The following is a 22,320-nucleotide window of genomic DNA, read 5'->3' as shown; positions in this document are numbered from 1 at the left end:
TGTTCATTCCCATGTGTGTGTGTGTCATTCCCATGTGTGTGTGTGTGTCATTCCCATGTGTGTGTGTGTCATTCCCATGTGTGTGTGTGCATTCCCATGTGTGTGTGTGTCATTCCCATGTGTGTGTGTGTGTCATTCCCATGTGTGTGTGTGTCATTCCCATGTGTGTGTGTGTGTTCATTCCCATGTGTGTGTGTGTGTCATTCCCATGTGTGTGTGTGTCATTCCCATGTGTGTGTTGTGTCATTCCCATGTGTGTGTGTGTGTCATTCCCATGTGTGTGTGTGTGTCATTCCCATGTGTGTGTGTGTCATTCCCATGTGTGTGTGTGTCATTCCCATGTGTGTGTGTGTCATTCCCATGTGTGTGTGTGTGTCATTCCCATGTTTGTGTGTGTCATTCCCATGTGTGTGTGTGTGTGTGTCATTCCCATGTGTGTGTGTGTGTCATTCCCATGTGTGTGTGTGTCATTCCCATGTGTGTGTGTGTGTCATTCCCATGTGTGTGTGTGTCATTCCCATGTGTGTGTGTGTGTCATTCCCATGTGTGTGTGTGTGTCATTCCCATGTGTGTGTGTGTCATTCCCATGTGTGTGTGTGTCATTCCCATGTGTGTGTGTCATTCCCATGTGTGTGTGTCATTCCCATGTGTGTGTGTGTCATTCCCATGTGTGTGTGTCATTCCCATGTGTGTGTCATTCCCATGTGTGTGTGTGTGTGTTCATTCCCATGTGTGTGTGTGCATTCCCATGTGTGTGTGTCATTCCCATGTGTGTGTGTGTGTCATTCCCATGTGTGTGTGTGTGTCATTCCAATGTGTGTGTGTGTGTCATTCCCATGTGTGTGTGTGTCATTCCCATGTGTGTGTGTCATTCCCATGTGTGTGTGTCATTCCCATGTGTGTGTGTGTGTCATTCCCATGTGTGTGTGTGTCATTCCCATGTGTGTGTGTGTCATTCCCATGTGTGTGTGTGTCATTCCCATGTGTGTGTGTGTGTCATTCCCATGTGTGTGTGTGTCATTCCCATGTGTGTGTGTGTCATTCCCATGTGTGTGTGTGTCATTCCCATGTGTGTGTGTCATTCCCATGTGTGTGTGTCATTCCCATGTGTGTGTGTCATTCCCATGTGTGTGTGTGTCATTCCCATGTGTGTGTGTCATTCCCATGTGTGTGTGTCATTCCCATGTGTGTGTGTCATTCCCATGTGTGTGTGTCATTCCCATGTGTGTGTGTGTCATTCCCATGTGTGTGTGTTCATTCCCATGTGTGTGTGTGTGTCATTCCCATGTGTGTGTGTGTCATTCCCATGTGTGTGTGTCATTCCCATGTGTGTGTGTGTGTGTGTCATTCCCATGTGTGTGTGTGTCATTCCCATGTGTGTGTGTGTGTCATTCCCATGTGTGTGTGTGTGTCATTCCCATGTGTGTGTGTGTGTCATTCCCATGTGTGTGTGTGTGTCATTCCCATGTGTGTGTGTGTGTCATTCCCATGTGTGTGTGTCATTCCCATGTGTGTGTGTGTGTCATTCCCATGTGTGTGTGTGTGTCATTCCCATGTGTGTGTGTGTCATTCCCATGTGTGTGTGTGTGTGTTCATTCCCATGTGTGTGTGTCATTCCCATGTGTGTGTGTGTGTGTGTCATTCCCATGTGTGTGTGTGTGTGTCATTCCCATGTGTGTGTGTGTCATTCCCATGTGTGTGTGTGTGTTCATTCCCATGTGTGTGTGTGCATTCCCATGTGTGTGTGTCATTCCCATGTGTGTGTGTGTCATTCCCATGTGTGTGTGTGTGTCATTCCCATGTGTGTGTGTGTCATTCCCATGTGTGTGTGTGTGTCATTCCCATGTGTGTGTGTGTGTCATTCCCATGTGTGTGTGTGTCATTCCCATGTGTGTGTGTGTGTCATTCCCATGTGTGTGTGTGTCATTCCCATGTGTGTGTGTGTGTCATTCCCATGTGTGTGTGTGTCATTCCCATGTGTGTGTGTCATTCCCATGTGTGTGTGTGTCATTCCCATGTGTGTGTGTGTGTCATTCCCATGTTTGTGTGTGTCATTCCCATGTGTGTGTGTGTGTGTGTGTCATTCCCATGTGTGTGTGTGTGTCATTCCCATGTGTGTGTGTGTCATTCCCATGTGTGTGTGTGTGTCATTCCCATGTGTGTGTGTGTCATTCCCATGTGTGTGTGTGTCATTCCCATGTGTGTGTGTGTGTCATTCCCATGTGTGTGTGTGTCATTCCCATGTGTGTGTGTGTCATTCCCATGTGTGTGTGTCATTCCCATGTGTGTGTGTCATTCCCATGTGTGTGTGTGTCATTCCCATGTGTGTGTGTCATTCCCATGTGTGTGTCATTCCCATGTGTGTGTGTGTGTGTGTCATTCCCATGTGTGTGTGTCATTCCCATGTGTGTGTGTCATTCCCATGTGTGTGTGTGTGTCATTCCCATGTGTGTGTGTGTCATTCCAATGTGTGTGTGTGTGTCATTCCCATGTGTGTGTGTGTCATTCCCATGTGTGTGTGTCATTCCCATGTGTGTGTGTCATTCCCATGTGTGTGTGTGTCATTCCCATGTGTGTGTGTGTCATTCCCATGTGTGTGTGTGTCATTCCCATGTGTGTGTGTGTGTGTCATTCCCATGTGTGTCTGTGTGTCATTCCCATGTGTGTGTGTCATTCCCATGTGTGTGTGTGTGTCATTCCCATGTGTGTGTGTGTCATTCCCATGTGTGTGTGTGTGTGTGTCATTCCCATGTGTGTGTGTGTCATTCCCATGTGTGTGTGTCATTCCCATGTGTGTGTGTCATTCCCATGTGTGTGTGTGTTCATTCCCATGTGTGTGTGTCATTCCCATGTGTGTGTGTGTGTCATTCCCATGTGTGTGTGTGTCATTCCCATGTGTGTGTGTCATTCCCATGTGTGTGTGTGTGTCATTCCCATGTGTGTGTGTGTCATTCCCATGTGTGTGTGTGTCATTCCCATGTGTGTGTGTGTCATTCCCATGTGTGTGTGTGTGTCATTCCCATGTGTGTGTGTGTCATTCCCATGTGTGTGTGTCATTCCCATGTGTGTGTGTCATTCCCATGTGTGTGTGTGTGTCATTCCCATGTGTGTGTGTCATTCCCATGTGTGTGTGTGTGTGTCATTCCCATGTGTGTGTGTGTCATTCCCATGTGTGTGTGTGTGTGTCATTCCCATGTGTGTGTGTGTCATTCCCATGTGTGTGTGTGTCATTCCCATGTGTGTGTGTCATTCCCATGTGTGTGTGTGTGTGTGTCATTCCCATGTGTGTGTGTGTCATTCCCATGTGTGTGTGTGTCATTCCCATGTGTGTGTGTCATTCCCATGTGTGTGTGTGTGTGTGTCATTCCCATGTGTGTGTGTTACATTCCCATGTGTGTGTGTGTGTGTGTCATTCCCATGTGTGTGTGTGTCATTCCCATGTGTGTGTGTGTCATTCCCATGTGTGTGTGTGTCATTCCCATGTGTGTGTGTGTGTCATTCCCATGTGTGTGTGTGTCATTCTCATGTGTGTGTGTGTCATTCCCATGTATGTGTGTGTCATTCCCATGTGTGTGTGTGTGTCATTCCCATGTGTGTGTGTGTCATTCCCATGTGTGTGTGTCATTCCCATGTGTGTGTGTCATTCCCATGTGTGTGTGTGTCATTCCCATGTGTGTGTGTCATTCCCATGTGTGTGTGTGTCATTCCCATGTGTGTGTGTATCATTCCCATGTGTGTGTGTGTGTCATTCCCATGTGTGTGTGTCATTCCCATGTGTGTGTGTCATTCCCATGTGTGTGTGTGTCATTCCCATGTGTGTGTGTGTCATTCCCATGTGTGTGTGTGTCATTCACATGTGTGTGTGTGTGTGTGTCATTCCCATGTGTGTGTGTGTGTCATTCCCATGTGTGTGTGTGTCATTCCCATGTGTGTGTGTGTGTCATTCCCATGTGTGTGTGTGTCATTCCCATGTGTGTGTGTCATTCCCATGTGTGTGTGTGTCATTCCCATGTGTGTGTGTGTGTGTCATTCCCATGTGTGTGTGTGTCATTCCCATGTGTGTGTGTGTGTCATTCCCATGTGTGTGTGTGTGTCATTCCCATGTGTGTGTGTGTCATTCCCATGTGTGTGTGTGTGTCATTCCCATGTGTGTGTGTGTCATTCCCATGTGTGTGTGTGTGTCATTCCCATGTGTGTGTGTTCATTCCCATGTGTGTGTGTCATTCCCATGTGTGTGTGTGTCATTCCCATGTGTGTGTGTGTGTCATTCCCATGTTTGTGTGTGTCATTCCCATGTGTGTGTGTGTGTGTGTCATTCCCATGTGTGTGTGTGTGTCATTCCCATGTGTGTGTGTGTCATTCCCATGTGTGTGTGTGTGTCATTCCCATGTGTGTGTGTGTCATTCCCATGTGTGTGTGTGTCATTCCCATGTGTGTGTGTGTGTCATTCCCATGTGTGTGTGTGTCATTCCCATGTGTGTGTGTGTCATTCCCATGTGTGTGTGTCATTCCCATGTGTGTGTGTCATTCCCATGTGTGTGTGTGTCATTCCCATGTGTGTGTGTCATTCCCATGTGTGTGTCATTCCCATGTGTGTGTGTGTGTGTGTCATTCCCATGTGTGTGTGTCATTCCCATGTGTGTGTGTCATTCCCATGTGTGTGTGTGTGTCATTCCCATGTGTGTGTGTGTCATTCCAATGTGTGTGTGTGTGTCATTCCCATGTGTGTGTGTGTCATTCCCATGTGTGTGTGTCATTCCCATGTGTGTGTGTCATTCCCATGTGTGTGTGTGTGTCATTCCCATGTGTGTGTGTGTCATTCCCATGTGTGTGTGTGTCATTCCCATGTGTGTGTGTGTGTGTCATTCCCATGTGTGTCTGTGTGTCATTCCCATGTGTGTGTGTCATTCCCATGTGTGTGTGTGTGTCATTCCCATGTGTGTGTGTGTCATTCCCATGTGTGTGTGTGTGTGTGTCATTCCCATGTGTGTGTGTGTCATTCCCATGTGTGTGTGTCATTCCCATGTGTGTGTGTCATTCCCATGTGTGTGTGTGTCATTCCCATGTGTGTGTGTCATTCCCATGTGTGTGTGTGTGTCATTCCCATGTGTGTGTGTGTCATTCCCATGTGTGTGTGTCATTCCCATGTGTGTGTGTCATTCCCATGTGTGTGTGTGTGTCATTCCCATGTGTGTGTGTGTCATTCCCATGTGTGTGTGTGTCATTCCCATGTGTGTGTGTCATTCCCATGTGTGTGTGTGTGTGTGTGTCATTCCCATGTGTGTGTGTGTCATTCCCATGTGTGTGTGTCATTCCCATGTGTGTGTGTCATTCCCATGTGTGTGTGTGTGTCATTCCCATGTGTGTGTGTCATTCCCATGTGTGTGTGTGTGTGTCATTCCCATGTGTGTGTGTGTCATTCCCATGTGTGTGTGTGTGTGTCATTCCCATGTGTGTGTGTGTCATTCCCATGTGTGTGTGTGTCATTCCCATGTGTGTGTGTCATTCCCATGTGTGTGTGTGTGTGTCATTCCCATGTGTGTGTGTGTCATTCCCATGTGTGTGTGTGTCATTCCCATGTGTGTGTGTGTCATTCCCATGTGTGTGTGTCATTCCCATGTGTGTGTGTGTGTGTGTCATTCCCATGTGTGTGTGTTACATTCCCATGTGTGTGTGTGTGTGTGTGTCATTCCCATGTGTGTGTGTGTCATTCCCATGTGTGTGTGTGTCATTCCCATGTGTGTGTGTGTCATTCCCATGTGTGTGTGTGTGTCATTCCCATGTGTGTGTGTGTCATTCTCATGTGTGTGTGTGTCATTCCCATGTATGTGTGTGTCATTCCCATGTGTGTGTGTGTGTCATTCCCATGTGTGTGTGTGTCATTCCCATGTGTGTGTGTCATTCCCATGTGTGTGTGTCATTCCCATGTGTGTGTGTGTCATTCCCATGTGTGTGTGTCATTCCCATGTGTGTGTGTGTCATTCCCATGTGTGTGTGTGTCATTCCCATGTGTGTGTGTGTGTCATTCCCATGTGTGTGTGTCATTCCCATGTGTGTGTGTCATTCCCATGTGTGTGTGTGTCATTCCCATGTGTGTGTGTGTCATTCCCATGTGTGTGTGTGTCATTCACATGTGTGTGTGTGTGTGTGTCATTCCCATGTGTGTGTGTGTCATTCCCATGTGTGTGTGTGTCATTCCCATGTGTGTGTGTGTCATTCCCATGTGTGTGTGTCATTCCCATGTGTGTGTGTGTGTGTCATTCCCATGTGTGTGTGTGTGTCATTCCCATGTGTGTGTGTGTGTGTCATTCCCATGTGTGTGTGTGTCATTCCCATGTGTGTGTGTGTCATTCCCATGTGTGTGTGTGTCATTCCCATGTGTGTGTGTGTGTCATTCCCATGTGTGTGTGTGTCATTCCCATGTGTGTGTGTGTCATTCCCATGTGTGTGTGTGTCATTCCCATGTGTGTGTGTGTGTCATTCCCATGTGTGTGTGTGTCATTCCCATGTGTGTGTGTCATTCCCATGTGTGTGTGTGTCATTCCCATGTGTGTGTGTCATTCCCATGTGTGTGTGTGTCATTCCCATGTGTGTGTGTGTCATTCCCATGTGTGTGTGTGTCATTCCCATGTGTGTGTGTCATTCCCATGTGTGTGTGTCATTCCCATGTGTGTGTGTGTCATTCCCATGTGTGTGTGTGTCATTCCCATGTGTGTGTGTGTCATTCCCATGTGTTTGTGTGTCATTCCCATGTGTGTGTGTGTCATTCCCATGTGTGTGTGTCATTCCCATGTGTGTGTGTCATTCCCATGTGTGTGTGTGTCATTCCCATGTGTGTGTGTGTCATTCCCATGTGTGTGTGTGTCATTCCCATGTGTGTGTGTGTCATTCCCATGTGTGTGTGTGTCATTCCCATGTGTGTGTGTCATTCCCATGTGTGTGTGTGTGTGTCATTCCCATGTGTGTGTGTGTCATTCCCATGTGTGTGTGTGTCATTCCCATGTGTGTGTGTGTCATTCCCATGTGTGTGTGTGTCATTCCCATGTGTGTGTGTCATTCCCATGTGTGTGTGTCATTCCCAAGGTCCACAGTGTGAGCCCTGTCAAGCTGCCTTTCACTGCTGTTGTCAAGAGGCATGTCAGGTCAGACTACAGCACCACAGAACAGAAAACACCCTGCCTCATGGTGGGACAACGTCTTCTGAAGCTGTGTTTCTCAATATGTCTGCTTCTCACTCCTCCAGAACCAAAGGGCCCATAGGACTCTGGTCAAAATAAGTTCACTATGTAGGGAATAGAATAGGGCTGTTTCTCACTGTCTTCCCTCCTCTCTGTTCCCTCCCCCACTACACCTCCAGAAGCAAAGAGAACGGCTTCGACAGGGAGGGCCCCCTGCACCTGGAGAACCCCAGTAAGAGAGCCTGTACGATCAGCCCGGCAGGCCAACGGTTCAGCCCCTCCAACGGTCCCCTCCCATACCAACCTAACGGCCTGGCCCATGGACACCCCACACCGCCCCCACAGCACTACCGGCTGGACGACATGGCCATCACACACCATTATAGAGACTCACCACACTACCGCCACCCCAACCACAACCACCGCGAGCTCAGGGAGAGACCACGGCCACTGGGTAAGGACGGGAGGAGAGGGTAGAATAGGGTTAGGGCTGGGGGACAGAGGGACAGAGGGAAGGGGGAAGGGGGAGGGATGGGGAGGAAGGGGGGGGCTGAGGAGAAGGGGATGGGTGTAGGTATAGGGTCAACCAATAGTATTCATGTGTCCATCCTGCAAGAGGTCCCGATATTCTAACCACAAACCAGAGAGCTTATTTTAATACAGAGAGAGGATATGTTTCCAGAGTGGATCTGTGTCCATGAAGCTTAATGACTAGCTACATGTGTCCCTGATCTAAAAATACCTCTCTACATTTAGCATGTCTGGCCTGTGATGGAGGGAGGGAGGGTGAGGGACGGCGGGAGGGAGGGAGGGAGGGTGAGGGATGAAGGGAGGGTGAGGGACGGCGGGAGGGAGGGTGAGGGACGGCGGAGGGAGGGAGGGAGGGTGAGGGATGAGGGGAGGGTGAGGGACGCGGGATGGAGGAGGGAGGGTGAGGGATGAGGGGAGGGTGAGGGACGGCGGGAGGGAGGGAGGGAGGGTGAGGGATGAGGGGAGGGTGAGGGACGGCGGGATGGAGGGAGGGAGGGTGAGGGATGAGGGGAGAGAGGGACGGCGGGATGGAGGGAGGGAGGGTGAGGGACGGCGGGAGGGAGGGAGGGAGGGTGAGGGAGGGAGGGAGGGAGGGAGGGTGAGGGATGAAGGGAGGGTGAGGGACGGCGGGATGGAGGGAGGGAGGGTGAGGGACGGCGGGGAGGGAGGGAGGGAGGGTGAGGGATGAAGGGAGGGTGAGGGACGGCGGGAGGGAGGGAGGGAGGGTGAGGGACGCGGAGGGAGGGAGGGAGGGTGAGGGATGAAGGGAGGGTGAGGGACGGCTGGATGGAGGGAGGGAGGGTGAGGGATGAAGGGAGGGTGAGGGACGCGGGATGGAGGGAGGGAGGGTGAGGGATGAGGGGAGGGAGGGAGGGAGGGTGAGGGACGGCGGGATGGAGGGAGGGAGGGTGAGGGACGGCGGGAGGGAGGGAGGGAGGGTGAGGGACGGCGGGATGGAGGGAGGGAGGGTGAGGGATGAGGGGAGGGAGGGTGAGGGACGGCGGGAGGGAGGGAGGGAGGGTGAGGGATGAAGGGAGGGTGAGGGACAGCGGGAGGGAGGGTGTCAGCAAGGGAGCTAATGAATGATGGACAAATCAGGGAGGAGAGGGGGAGACTGTTATAACCTGAAATAAACATGCTATTTTGTATTAACATGTTGTTTTCATGGCCAGCTCAAAAGTAGTGCACTATATAGGAAATATGCAATCTCATTTGGAACAAAGCACTTTGATATCTTCCTCTTTCAACTTTTTCCTCATTGATGATGGGATGCATGGAATAAAGTCTGATTAGGGACAAATAGCTTATTTGATCTCTCCATCGATCTTCTCTGTCTTCATTGATGAAGGAACAGTGGAGACAGGATGGAGGGACAGTGGAGAGAGGATGGAGGAACAGTGGAGAGAGGATGGAGGAACAGTGGAGAGAGGATGGAGGGAACAGTGGAGAGAGGATGGAGGGAACAGTGGAGAGAGGATGGAGGGAAGAGAGGGCACTCATATCTTGTTCCACAGACTTTAACTTTGTCTCTCTCTCTCTCTCCCTCTCTCTCTCTCTCTCTCTCTCTCTCTCTCTCTCTCTCTCTCTCTCTCTCTCTCTCTCTCTCTCTCTCTCTCTCTCTCTCTCTCTCTCCCTCCCCCTCTCTCCTGGTTGATGAAGGGATGCACGGGGCTCGTCAGGAAGAGGTGATCGACCACCGGTTGACTGACAGAGAATGGGGGGAGGAGTGGAAGCACCTTGACCATGTAAGAAAAGTAATACCATTTTTATTACTCTACCAACTGTACTGTCCCTGTATGTGTATGGCTTATAGAGTGTTTGTAGATGTGAGAGTTGAGGAAGAAGCAGTGCAGTATGTATGTGTTAGGTAGCCAAATATGTGCATGCAATTCATTTTTGTAGCATACAAAACTCCAGTGTATATTCACATAACAGACATAACTACAGACATTTCCCAGCAGGAGGCAGGATAATTGGTTATCTACAGGTTACAGTGCAGGGTGAGAAAGTGCCAATAAAAACTAAATTATACAGTTTGTATAGAACGCGAACACACAATGGCCATCCTGCATACTTGAGTCAAGTTTATAACTGCAAGTAGCTCTGGATAAGAGCGTCTGCTAATTCACTAAAATGTAAATAATTGCGGGGCAGCACACGTCTGCGTATTTTTGCTACGCAACCACACATGATGGCAATTTTTCGAAGGTATTTCTAGTTGTTGCGCATAGGGTATGAATGAGGCTTTACAGGAGTTGTGTGCTTCAATCAGCACCTACCCCCTCCTCAGCTGCTGAACTGACAGCACCTACCCCCTCCTCAGCTGCTGAACTGATACAGCACCTACCCCCTCCTCAGCTGCTGAACTGATACAGCACCTACCCCCTCCTCAGCTGCTGAACTGATACAGCACCTACCCCTCCTCAGCTGCTGAACTGATACAGCACCTACCCCTCCTCAGCTGCTGAACTGATACAGCACCTACCCCTCCTCAGCTGCTGAACTGATACAGCACCTACCCCTCCTCAGCTGCTGAACTGACAGCACCTACCCCCTCCTCAGCTGCTGAACTGACAGCACCTACCCCCTCCTCATCTGCTGAACTGACAGCACCTACCCCTCCTCAGCTGTTGAACTGACAGCACCTACCCCCTCCTCAGCTGCTGAACTGATACAGCACCTACCCCCTCCTCAGCTGCTGAACTGACAGCACCTACCCCCTCCTCAGCTGCTGAACTGATACAGCACCTACCCCCTCCTCAGCTGCTGAACTAATACAGCACCTACCCCTCCTCAGCTGCTGAACTGATACAGCACCTACCCCCTCCTCAGCTGCTGAACTGATACAGCACCTACCCCCTCCTCAGCTGCTGAACTGACAGCACCTACCCCCTCCTCAGCTGCTGAACTAATACAGCACCTACCCCCTCCTCAGCTGCTGAACTGACAGCACCTACCCCCTCCTCAGCTGCTGAACTGATACAGCACCTACCCCCTCCTCAGCTGCTGAACTGATACAGCACCTACCCCCCTCCTCAGCTGCTGAACTGATACAGCACCTACCCCCTCCTCAGCTGCTGAACTGATACAGCACCTACCCCCTCCTCAGCTGCTGAACTGACAGCACCTACCCCCTCCTCAGCTGCTGAACTAATACAGCACCTACCCCCTCCTCAGCTGCTGAACTGACAGCACCTACCCCCTCCTCAGCTGCTGATCTGACAGCACCTACCCCCTCCTCAGCTGTTGAACTGACAGCACATACCCCCTCCTCAGCTGCTGAACTAATACAGCACCTACCCCCCTCCTCAGCTGCTGAACTGACAGCACCTACCCCCTCCTCAGCTGCTGAACTGATACAGCACCTACCCCCTCCTCAGCTGCTTAACTGACAGCACCTACCCCTCCTCAGCTGCTGAACTAATACAGCACCTACCCCTCCTCAGCTGCTGAACTGACAGCACCTACCCCCCTCCTCAGCTGCTGAACTATTACAGCACCTACCCCTCCTCAGCTGCTGAACTGATACAGCACCTACCCCTCCTCAGCTGCTGAACTGACAGCACCTACCCCCTCCTCAGCTGCTGAACTGACAGCACCTACCCCATCCTCAGCTGCTGAACTGATACAGCACCTACCCCTCCTCAGCTGCTGAACTGATACAGCACCTACCCCTCCTCAGCTGCTGAACTGATACAGCACCTACCCCTCCTCAGCTGCTGAACTGACAGCACCTACCCCCCCTCAGCTGCTGAACTAATACAGCACCTACCCTCCTCAGCTGCTGAACTGACAGCACCTACCCCTCCTCAGCTGCTGAACTGACAGCACCTACCCCCCCCTCAGCTGCTGAACTGATACAGCACCTACCCCCTCCTCAGCTGCTGAACTGATACAGCACCTACCCCCTCCTCAGCTGCTGAACTAATACAGCACCTACCCCTCCTCAGCTGCTGAACTAATACAGCACCTACCCCTCCTCAGCTGCTGAACTGACAGCACCTACCCCTCCTCAGCTGCTGAACTGATACAGCACCTACCCCCTCCTCAGCTGCTGAACTGACAGCACCTACCCCCTCCTCAGCTGATGAACTGACAGCACCTACCCCCTCCTCGGCTGCTGAACTGATACAGCACCTACCCCTCCTCAGCTGCTGAAATGATACAGCACCTACCCCCTCCTCAGCTGCTGAACTGATACAGCACCTACCCCTCCTCAGCTGCTGAACTGATACAGCACCTACCCCCCTCCTCAGCTGCTGAACTGATACAGCACCTACCCCTCCTCAGCTGCTGAACTGATACAGCACCTACTCCTCCCTCAGCTGCTGAACGACAGCACCTACCCCTCCTCAGCTGCTGAACTGACAGCACCTACCCCCTCCTCAGCTGCTGAACTAATACAGCACCTACCCCTCCTCAGCTGCTGAACTGACAGCACCTACCCCCTCCTCAGCTGCTGAACTGACAGCACCTACCCCTCCTCAGCTGCTGAACTAATACAGCACCTACCCCCTCCTCAGCTGCTGAACTGACAGCACCTACCCTCCTCAGCTGCTGAACTGATACAGCACCTACCCCCCTCCTCAGCTGCTGAAATGATACAGCACCTACCCCCTCCTCAGCTGCTGAACTGATACAGCACCTACCCCTCCTCAGCTGCTGAACTGATACAGCACCTACCCCCTCCTTCAGCTGCTGAACTGATACAGCACCTACCCCTCCTCAGCTGCTGAACTGATACAGCACCTACCCCCTCCTCAGCTGCTGAACTGACAGCACTTACTCCCTCCTCAGCTGCTGAACTGACAGCACCTACCCCCTCCTCAGCTGCTGAACTAATACAGCACCTACCCCCTCCTCAGCTGCTGAACTGACAGCACCTACCCCCCTCCTCAGCTGCTGAACTGACAGCACCTACCCCCTCCTCAGCTGCTGAACTAATACAGCACCTACCCCCTCCTCAGCTGCTGAACTGACAGCACCTACCCCTCCTCAGCTGCTGAACTGACAGCACCTACCCTCCTTAGCTGCTGAACAGATACAGCACCTACCCCCTCCTCAGCTGTTGAACTGACAGCACCTACTCCCCCCTCAGCTGCTGAACTAATACAGCACCTACCCCTCCTCAGCTGCTGAACTGATACAGCACCTACCCTCCCCAGCTGCGAACTGATACAGCACCTCCCCTCCTCAGCTGCTGAACTGATACAGCACCGACCCCCTCCTCAGCTGCTGAACTGATACAGCACCACCTCCTCAGCTGCTGAACTAATACAGCACCTACCCCTCCTCAGCTGCTGAACCGACAGCACCTACCCTCCTCAGCTGCTGAACTGATACAGCACCTACCCCTCCTCAGCTGCTGAACTGACAGCACCTACCACCTCCTCAGCTGCTGAACTGACAGCACCTACCCCTCCTCAGCTGCTGAACTAATACGCACCACCCCTCCTCAGCTGCTGAACTGATACAGCACCTACCCCTCCTCAGCTGTTGAACTGACAGCACCTACCCTCCTCAGCTGCTGAACTAATACAGCACCTACCCCCTCCTCAGCTGCTGAACTGACAGCACCTACCCCCTCCTCAGCTGCTGAACTGACAGCACCTACCCTCCTCAGCTGCTGAACTGACAGCACCTAACCCTCCTCAGCTGCTGAACTGATACAGCACCTACCCCCTCCTCAGCTGCTGAACTGATACAGCACCTACCCCCTCCTCAGCTGCTGAACTGATACAGCACCTACCCCCTCCTCAGCTGCTAAACTGATACAGCACCTACCCTCCTCAGCTGCTGAACTGATACAGCACCTACCCCTCCTCAGCTGTTGAACTGACAGCACCTACCCCTCCTCAGCTGCTGAACTAATACAGCACCTACCCCTCCTCAGCTGCTGAACTGACAGCACCTACCCCCCCTCAGCTGCTGAACGACAGCACCTACCCTCCTCAGCTGCTGAACTAATACAGCACCTACCTCCTCGGCTGCTGAACTGACAGCACCTACCCCTCCTCAGCTGCTGAACTGATTCAGCACCTACCCCTCCTCATCTGCTGAACTGATACAGCACCTACCCTCCTCAGCTGCTGAACTGATACAGCACCTACCCCCTCCTCAGCTGTTGAACTGACAGCACCTACCCTCCTCAGCTGCTGAACTGATACAGCACCTACCCCCTCCTCAGCTGTTGAACTGATACAGCACCCTACCCCTCCTCAGCTGCTGAACTGACAGCACCTACCCCCTCCTCAGCTGCTGAACTGATACAGCACCTACCCCTCCTCAGCTGCTGAACTGATACAGCACCTACCCCTCCTCAGCTGCTGAACTGATACAGCACCTACCCCCTCCTCAGCTGCTGAACTGACAGCACCTACCCCTCCTCAGCTGCTGAACTGATACAGCATCTACCCCTCCTCAGCTGCTGAACTGATACAGCACCTACTCCCTCCTCAGCTGCTGAACTGACAGCACCTACCCCTCCTCAGCTGCTGAACTGACAGCACCTACCCCCTCCTCAGCTGCTGAACTGACAGCACCCTACCCCTCCTCAGCTGCTGAACTGATACAGCACCTACCCCTCCTCAGCTGCTGAACTGACAGCACCTACCCCCTCCTCAGCTGCTGAACTGATACAGCACCCACCCCTCCTCAGCTGCTGAACTGATACAGCACCTACCCCCCTCCTCAGCTGCTGAACTGATACAGCACCTACCCTCCTCAGCTGCTGAACTGACAGCACCTACCCCCTCCTCAGCTGCTGAACTGATACAGCACCTACCCCCTCCTCAGCTGCTGAACTAATACAGCACCTACCCCTCCTCAGCTGCTGAACCAATACAGCACCTACCCCTCCTCAGCTGCTGAACTAATACAGCACCTACCCCCTCCTCAGCTGCTGAACTGATACAGCACCTACCCCCTCCTCAGCTGCTGAACTGACAGCACCTACCCCCTCCTCAGCTGCTGAACTGATACAGCACCTACCCCCTCCTCAGCTGCTGAACTGATAGAACCTACCCCTCCTCAGCTGCTGAACTGATACAGCACCTACTCCCTCCTCAGCTGCTGAACTAATACAGCACCTACCCCTCTCCTCAGCTGCTGAACTGACAGCACCTACCCCTCCTCAGCTGCTGAACTGACAGCACTACCTCCTCAGCTGCTGAACTGATACAGCACCTACCACCCTCTCAGCTGCTGAACTGATACAGCACCTACCCCTCCTCAGCTGCTGAACTAATACAGCACCTACCACCTCCTCAGCTGCTGAACTGACAGCACCTACCCCCTCCTCAGCTGCTGAACTGACAGCACCTACCCCCTCCTCAGCTGCTGAACTGATACAGCACCTACCCCTCCTCAGCTGCTGAACTGACAGCACCTACCCCCTCTCAGCTGCTGAACTGATACAGCACCTACCTCCTCAGCTGCTGAACTGATACAGCACCTACCCCTCCTCAGCTGCTGAACTGATACAGCACCTACCCCCCTCCTCAGCTGCTGAACTGATACAGCACCTACCCTCCTCAGCTGCTGAACTGACAGCACCGACCCCCTCCTCAGCTGCTGAACTGATACAGCACCACCCCCTTCTCAGCTGCTGAACTAATACAGCACCTACCCCTCCTCAGCTGCTGAACTAACACAGCACCCACCCTCCCTCAGCTGCTGAACAATACAGCACCTACCCCCTCCTCAGCTGCTGAACTGATACAGCACCTACCCCCCCTCAGCTGCTGAACTGACAGCACCTACCCCCTCCTCAGCTGCTGAACTGATAGAGCACCTACCCCTCCTCAGCTGCTGAACTGACAGAACCTACCCCTCCTCAGCTGCTGAACTGATACAGCACCTACCCCCTCCTCAGCTGCTGAACGAATACAGCACCTACCTCTCCTCAGCTGCTGAACTGACAGCACCTACTCCCCTCCTCAGCTGCTGAACTGACAGCACCTACCCCTCCTCAGCTGCTGAACTGATACAGCACCTACCCCCTCCTCAGCTGCTGAACTGATACAGCACCTACCCCTCCTCAGCTGTTGAACTGACAGCACCTACCCCCTCCTCAGCTGCTGAACTGATACAGCACCTACTCCCTCTCCTCAGCTGCTGAACTAATACAGCACCTACCTCTCATCAGCTGGCTGAACTGACAGCACCTACCTCCTCCTCAGCTGCTGAACTGACAGCACCTACCCCCTCCTCAGCTGCTGAACTAATACAGCACCTACTCCTTCTCAGCTGCTGAACTGACAGCACCTACCCCTCCTCAGCTGCTGAACTAATACAGCACCTACCCCTCCTCAGCTGCTGAACTGATACAGCACCTACCCCCCCTCAGCTGCTGAACTGATACAGCACCTACCCCTCCTCAGCTGCTGAACTGATACAGCACCTACCCCCTCCTCAGCTGCTGAACTGACAGCACCTACCCCTCCTCAGCTGCTGAACTGACAGCACCTACCCCCCTCCTCAGCTGCTGAACTGATACAGCACCTACCCCTCCTCAGCTGCTGAACTGATACAGCACCTACCCCTCCTCAGCTGTTGAACTGACAGCACCTACCCCTCCTCAGCTGCTGAACTGATACAGCACCTACCCCCTCCTCAGCTGCTGAACTGACAGCACCTACCCCTCCTCAGCTGCTGAACTGACAGCATCCTACCCCCTCCTCAGCTGCTGAACTGATACAGCACCTACCCTCCTCAGCTGCTGAACTAATACAGCACCTACCCCTCCTCAGCTGCTGAACTACTACAGCACCTACCCTCTCAGCTGCTGAACTGATACAGCACCTACCCCCTCCTCAGCTGCTGAACTGACAGCACCTACCCCCTCCTCAGCTGCTGAACTGACAGCACCTACTCCCCTCCTCAGCTGCTGAACTGATACAGCACCTACACCCATCCTCAGCTGCTGAACTGACAGTACCTACCCCCTCCTCAGCTGCTGAACTGATACAGCACCTACCCCCTCCCTCAGCTGCTGAACTAATACAGCACCTACCCCTCCTCAGCTGCTGAACTAATACAGCACCTACCCCTCCCTCAGCTGCTGAACTGATACAGCACCTACCCCTCCCCCAGCTGCTGAACTGATACAGCACCCTACCCCTCCTCAGCTGCTGAACTGATACAGCACCTACCCCCCAGCTGCTGAACTGATACAGCACCTACCCCCTCCTCAGCTGCTGAACTGATACAGCACCTACCCCCTCCTCAGCTGCTGAACTGATACAGCACCTACCCCTCCTCAGCTGCTGAACTGATACAGCAACTACCCCCTCCTCAGCTGCTGAACTGATACAGCACCACCCCCTCCTCAGCTGTTGAACTGATACAGCACCTACCCCCTCCTCAGCTGCTGAACTGATACAGCACCTACCCCTCCTCAGCTGCTGAACTGATACAGCACCTACCCCCTCCTCAGCTGCTGAACTAATACAGCACCTACCCCCTCCTCAGCTGCTGAACTGACAGCACCACCCTCCTCAGCTGCGAACTAATACAGCACCTACCCCTCCTCAGCTGCTGAACTGACAGCACCTACCCCTCCTCAGCTGCTGAACTAATACAGCACCTACCCCCTCCTCAGCTGCTGAACTGACAGCACCTACCACCCTCCTCAGCTGCTGAACTAATACAGCACCTACCCCCTCCTCAGCTGCTGAACTTGACAGCACCTACCCCCTCCTCAGCTGCTGAACTAATACAGCACCTACCCCCTCATCAGCTGCTGAACTGACAGCACCTACCCCCTCAGCTGCTGAACTGATACAGCACCTACCCCCTCCTCAGCTGCTGAACTAATACAGCACCTACCCCCTCCTCAGCTGCTGAACTGACAGCACCTACACCCTCCTCAGCTGCTGAACTAATCCAGCACCTACCCCTCCTCAGCTGCTGAACTGATACAGCACCTACCCCCTCCTCAGCTGCTGAACTGACAGCACCTACCCCCCTCCTCAGCTGCTGAACTGATACAGCACCTACCCCCATCCTCAGCTGCTGAACTGACAGCACCTACCCCCCTCCTCAGCTGCTGAACTGATACAGCACCTACCCCTCCTCAGCTGCTGAACTAATACAGCACCTACCCCTCCTCAGCTGCTGAACTTATACAGCACCTACCCCCTCCTCAGCTGCTGAACTGACAGCACCTACCCCCTCCTCAGCTGCTGAACTGATACAGCACCTACCCCCTCCTCAGCTGCTGAACTGATACAGCACCTACCCCTCCTCAGCTGCTGAACTGATACAGCACCTACCCCTCCTCAGCTGCTGAACTAATACAGCACCTACCCCTCCTCAGCTGCTGAACTGATACAGCACCTACCCCCTCCTCAGCTGCTGAACTGACAGCATTTACCCCCTCCTCAGCTGCTGAACTGACAGCACCTACCACCTCCTCAGCTGCTGAACTGATACAGCACCTACCCCTCCTCAGCTGCTGAACTGACAGCACCTACCCCTCCTCAGCTGCTGAACTGACAGCACCTACCCCTCCTCAGCTGCTGAACTGACAGCACCTAACCCCTCCTCAGCTGCTGAACTGATACAGCACCTACCCCTCTCCTCAGCTGCTTAACTGACAGCACCTACCCCCTCCTCAGCTGCTGAACTGATACAACACCTACCCCTCCTCAGCTGCTGAACTGATACAGCACCTACCCCTCCTCAGCTGCTGAACTGACAGCACCTACCCCTCCTCAGCTGCTGAACTAATACAGCACCTACCCCCTCCTCAGCTGCTGAACTGACAGCACCTACCCCCTTCCTCAGCTGCTGAACTAATCACAGCACCTACCCCCTCCTCAGCTGCTGAACTGACAGCACCTACTCCCTCCTCAGCTGCTGAACTAATACAGCACCTACCCCTCCTCAGCTGCTGAACTGACAGCACCTACCCCCTTCTCAGCTGCTGAACTGATACAGCACCTACCCCCTCCTCAGCTGCTGAACTAATACAGCACCTACCCCCCTCCTCAGCTGCTGAACTGACAGCACCACACTCCTCCTCAGCTGCTGAACTAATCCAGCACCTACCCCCTCCTCAGCTGCTGAACTGATACAGCACCTACCCCCTCCTCAGCTGCTGAACTGACAGCACCTACCCCCTCCTCAGCTGCTGAACTGATACAGCACCTACCCCATCCTCAGCTGCTGAACTGACAGCACCTACCCCCCTCCTCAGCTGCTGAACTGATACAGCACCTACCCCCTCCTCAGCTGCTGAACTAATACAGCACCTACCCCCTCCTCAGCTGCTGAACTTATACAGCACCTACCCCCTCCTCAGCTGCTGAACTGACAGCACCTACCCCCTCCTCAGCTGCTGAACTGATACAGCACCTACCCCCTCCTCAGCTGCTGAACTGATACAGCACCTACCCCCTCCTCAGCTGCTGAACTGATACAGCACCTACCCCCTCCTCAGCTGCTGAACTAACAGCACCTACCCCCTCCTCAGCTGCTGAACTGACAGCACCTACCCCTCCTCAGCTGCTGAACTGATACAGCACCTACCCCCTCCTCAGCTGCTGAACTGACAGCACCTACCCCTCCTCAGCTGCTGAACTGACAGCACCTACCCCCTCCTCAGCTGCTGAACTGACAGCACCTACCCCCTCCTCAGCTGCTGAACTGATACAGCACCTACCCCCTCCTCAGCTGCTGAACTGATACAGCACCTACCCCCTCCTCAGCTGCTGAACTGATACAGCACCTACCCCCCTCCTCAGCTGCTGAACTAATACAGCACCTACCCCCCTCCTCAGCTGCTGAACTGATACAGCACCTACCCCCTCCTCAGCTGCTGAACTGACAGCACCTACCCCCTCCTCAGCTGCTGAACTGATACAGCACCTACCCCTCCTCAGCTGTTGAACTGATACAGCACCTACCCCCTCCTCAGCTGCTGAACTGACAGCACCTACCCCCTCCTCAGCTGCTGAACTGATACAGCACCTACCCCCTCCTCAGCTGCTGAACTAATACAGCACCTACCCCCTCCTCAGCTGCTGAACTGACAGCACCTACCCAACCTCAGCTGCTGAACTGACAGCACCTACCCCCTCCTCAGCTGCTGAACTAATACAGCACCTACCCCTCCTCCCAGCTGCTGAACTAATACAGCACCTACCCCTCCTCAGCTGCTGAACTGATACAGCACCTACCCTCCCTCCTCAGCTGCTGAACTGATACAGCACCTACCCCCTCCTCAGCTGTTGAACTGACAGCACCTACCCCCTCCTCAGCTGCTGAACTAATACAGCACCTACCCCCTCCTCAGCTGCTGAACTAATACAGCACCTACCCCCTCCTCAGCTGCTGAACTGATACAGCACCTACCCCCTCCTCAGCTGCTGAACTGATACAGCACCTACCCCTCCTCAGCTGTTGAACTGACAGCACCTACCCCTCCTCAGCTGCTGAACTAATACAGCACCTACCCCCCTCCTCAACTGCTGAACTGATACAGCACCTACCCCCTCCTCAGCTGCTGAACTGATACAGCACCTACCCCTCCTCAGCTGCTGAACTGATACAGCACCTACCCCTCCTCAGCTGCTGAACTGACAGCACCTACCCCTCCTCAGCTGCTGAACTGATACAGCACCTACCCCCTCCTCAGCTGCTGAACTAATACAGCACCTACCCCCTCCTCAGCTGCTGAACTGACAGCACCTACCCCTCCTCAGCTGCTGAACTGACAGCACCTACCCCCTCCTCAGCTGCTGAACTGATACAGCACCTACCCCTCCTCAGCTGCTGAACTGACAGCACCTACCCCCTCCTCAGCTGCTGAACTGATACAGCACCTACCCCTCCTCAGCTGCTGAACTGACAGCACCTACCCCCTCCTCAGCTGCTGAACTGATACAGCACCTACCCCCTCCTCAGCTGCTGAACTGATACATCACCTACCCCTCCCTCAGCTGCTGAACTGATACAGCACCTACCCCCTCCTCAGCTGCTGAACTGATACAGCACCTACCCCTCCTCAGCTGCTGAACTGATACAGCACCTACCCCCTCCTCAGCTGCTGAACTGATACAGCACCTACCCCCTCCTCAGCTGCTGAACTGATACAGCACCTACCCCTCCTCAGCTGCTGAACTGATACAGCACCTACCCCCTCCTCAGCTGCTGAACTGATACAGCACCTACCCCTCCTCAGCTGCTGAACTGACAGCACCTACCCCCTCCTCAGCTGCTGAACTGATACAGCACCTACCCCTCCTCAGCTACTGAACTGATACAGCACCTACCCCCTCCTCAGCTGCTGAACTGATACAGCACCTACCCCCTCCTCAGCTGCTGAACTGATACAGCACCTACCCACTCCTCAGCTGCTGAACTGATACAGCACCTACCCCCTCCTCAGCTGCTGAACTGACAGCACCTACCCCCTCCTCAGCTGCTGAACTGACAGCACCTACCCCTCCTCAGCTGTTGAACTGATACAGCACCTACCCCTCCTCAGCTGCTGAACTGACAGCACCTACCCCCCTCCTCAGCTGCTGAACTGATACAGCACCTACCCCCTCCTCAGCTGCTGAACTGACAGCACCTACCCCCTCCTCAGCTGCTGAACTGACAGCACCTACCCCCTCCTCAGCTGCTGAACTAATACAGCACCTACCCCCTCCTCAGCTGCTGAACTGACAGCACCTACCCCTTCCTCAGCTGCTGAACTAATACAGCACCTACCCCCTCCTCAGCTGCTGAACTGACAGCACCTACCCCCTCCTCAGCTGCTGAACTAATACAGCACCTACCCCCCTCCTCAGCTGCTGAACTGACAGCACCTACCCCTCCTCAGCTGCTGAACTGATACAGCACCTACCCCTCCTCAGCTGCTGAACTAATACAGCACCTACCCCTCCTCAGCTGCTGAACTGACAGCACCTACACCCTCCTCAGCTGCTGAACTAATCCAGCACCTACCCCCTCCTCAGCTGCTGAACTGATACAGCACCTACCCCCTCCTCAGCTGCTGAACTGACAGCACCTACCCCCTCCTCAGCTGCTGAACTGATACAGCACCTACCCCATCCTCAGCTGCTGAACTGACAGCACCTACCCCCTCCTCAGCTGCTGAACTGATACAGCACCTACCCCCTCCTCAGCTGCTGAACTAATACAGCACCTACCCCCTCCTCAGCTGCTGAACTTATACAGCACCTACCCCTCCTCAGCTGCTGAACTGACAGCACCTACCCCTCCTCAGCTGCTGAACTGATACAGCACCTACCCCCTCCTCAGCTGCTGAACTGATACAGCACCTACCCCTCCTCAGCTGCTGAACTGATACAGCACCTACCCCTCCTCAGCTGCTGAACTAATACAGCACCTACCCCTCCTCAGCTGCTGAACTGACAGCACCTACCCCCTCCTCAGCTGCTGAACTGACAGCACCTACCCCCTCCTCAGCTGCTGAACTGATACAGCACCTACCCCTCCTCAGCTGCTGAACTGACAGCACCTACCCCCCTCCTCAGCTGCTGAACTGACAGCACCTACCCCCTCCTCAGCTGCTGAACTGACAGCACCTACCCCTCCTCAGCTGCTGAACTGATACAGCACCTACCCCCTCCTCAGC

The 22,320-nt window shown here is 53.6% G+C and overlaps 1 protein-coding gene across 1 annotated transcript in view; it reads left to right on the top strand.

Annotated features, from left to right (window-relative positions):
• Positions 1–22,320, top strand: part of LOC121586847 (protein CBFA2T1-like) — a 213,176-nt gene that overhangs the window by 130,340 nt on the left and 60,516 nt on the right. Inside the window, exons 6-7 of the mRNA XM_045226447.1 lie at positions 7,358–7,632; positions 9,369–9,454. Of these exons, the coding sequence (XP_045082382.1) occupies positions 7,358–7,632; positions 9,369–9,454 (361 nt within the window). The remainder of the gene's footprint in view (positions 1–7,357; positions 7,633–9,368; positions 9,455–22,320) is intronic.

Source organism: Coregonus clupeaformis, chromosome 17, assembly GCF_020615455.1.
Source record: "Coregonus clupeaformis isolate EN_2021a chromosome 17, ASM2061545v1, whole genome shotgun sequence".
Taxonomy (NCBI): Eukaryota; Metazoa; Chordata; class Actinopteri; order Salmoniformes; family Salmonidae; genus Coregonus; species Coregonus clupeaformis.
Note: the sequence above shows the minus strand (reverse complement) of the source record. Positions and strands in the feature narration are given on the sequence as shown.